At 38.6% G+C, this 1,683-nt stretch overlaps 1 protein-coding gene across 3 annotated transcripts in view; it reads left to right on the forward strand.

Moving 5' to 3' along the window:
* The window catches only part of MFSD11 (major facilitator superfamily domain containing 11), a 722,948-nt gene extending 722,218 nt beyond the window's left edge, over positions 1-730 (forward strand). For 2 of the 3 annotated variants that reach the window (XM_068263650.1, XM_068263651.1), the window contains one exon: positions 160-730. In XM_068263650.1, the coding sequence (XP_068119751.1) occupies positions 160-300 (141 nt within the window). In that variant the 3' untranslated portion in view covers positions 301-730. The remainder of the gene's footprint in view (positions 1-159) is intronic. The other variant, XM_068263652.1, reaches the window with a different exon arrangement.
* The last annotated feature ends 953 nt before the right edge of the window (positions 731-1,683 follow it).

Consider the following 1,683-nt stretch of genomic DNA (forward strand, 5'->3'; position numbering starts at 1 on the left):
GCTATTCTGACAGGAACATAGTAATCAGTCAGTTGCTATCTGTTAATTACTTTTTTCCCCCTCAAAGTACTTATATTTATTGACAGTTTAAGTATTTTTTAGAAAGCAGATGCATGATAATGAAGGATGTTTGGTAACAAACTTGTCTTTCTTTTGCAGTCCATCACTGCAGCTGTTGCATTCTTCTATAGCAACTACCTCCTCCTGCAATGGCAGCTGTTAATCATGGTGATATCTGGGTTCTTTGGCACCATCTCCTTCTTCTTTGTGGAGTGGGGAACAGTTACACTGGATCCTTAAGAGACTTGTTCTAGCAGAGTGTGATGAAGAAATTGTGCACTACAGCTGCTGGCTTTCAGGGTGTCCATCTCAGAGCAAGCCTGTAGTTGAATTATGGATCATTTGTATCTGTGCTGGTCGCAGGGCATTCCCAGTCCTATCTGTGCTGATTTTAAGATCCAGGCAACCTAGATATGATCATAATGCATTCTACCACAGTGTCTCTTGGGACAAAGAAATTACATTAATTGTATGTTGCCAGTACACCAGCTGCTACGCTCCTTATGAATCCATACCGTTTGCCGATTTTTCATCTATCAATCAAATAATATAGAAATTCACAGCTCTGAATGCAGCCATCTTGATCAGATACAGTGTTCATCCTTTTAAACCATATAATTTTAATGTATATGTGTCCATTAAATAAAATAATCTTTGATAGTTTGTAAAAGGGAAGCAGGATGGAACAAATTATACTGAGAATGACTTGTTCAAAAGGCTTCACATTTGCTGTTCTGTCCAATTTGAAATTGTGCTGGTGCCAAACTAACTGATACACCACACTTTCTGCATACTTATAGAAATTTCAGCCATCATCCTAAGCTTTTCAAATGTTTACACTTCCCATTATTCTGTAAATTGTTTGCACTCAGGTCTTTTGACTGTGTACTATTATTGCAATGTTTCATGATTTAAAGGGACTCCGAGCAGTGCAGAAACTATGGAAAGATGCATATCATTTTAAAGCTCTCTTTCTCCTCTTTCCAATAATATATAAACCGCCGCCCTACGCCTTTTAGTTTTCGCTATTTTCGCAATTGAAATTGCCGCGGCCGCAATTTCAATAGCGAAAATAAAGAAAACGAAAAGGCGTAGAGCGACGATTTAGGTGTCGCCAGAAAGAGGAGAAAGAGATCTTTAAAATGATATCCATCTTTCCATAGTTACTTGTATTACACAGGACGACCCTTTCCCCAGTGTCAGCAGCTCCATTCAGCAGAAAAAGTCAGCCTGTGTAATACAATATAACTATGGAAAGATGGATATCATTTTAAAGCTCTCTTTCTCCTCTTTCTGGCATCACCTAAATTGTTGCCCTACGCCTTTTAGTTTTCTTTATTTTCATGATTGAAATCACAGCCGCGGCAATTTCAATCGAAAATAGCGAAAACTAAAAGGCGTAGGGCGGCGGTTTATATATCATTGGAAAGAGGAAAAAGAGAGCTTTAAAATGATATGCATCTTTCCATAGTTTCTGCACTGCTCGGAGTCCCTTTAAGTGAAAAAACATACACTCCCTGCACCTTGTGGCCTCCTGTATAAATAGTGTCTGAAAGAGTGAAATTGTGATGCCCACAGTAGCCAATAAGATTGTGCCTGAGATAGTACATTCTTTTTGATGCA

The sequence above is a fragment of the Hyperolius riggenbachi genome, chromosome 12 (assembly GCF_040937935.1).
Source record: "Hyperolius riggenbachi isolate aHypRig1 chromosome 12, aHypRig1.pri, whole genome shotgun sequence".
NCBI lineage: Eukaryota > Metazoa > Chordata > Amphibia > Anura > Hyperoliidae > Hyperolius > Hyperolius riggenbachi.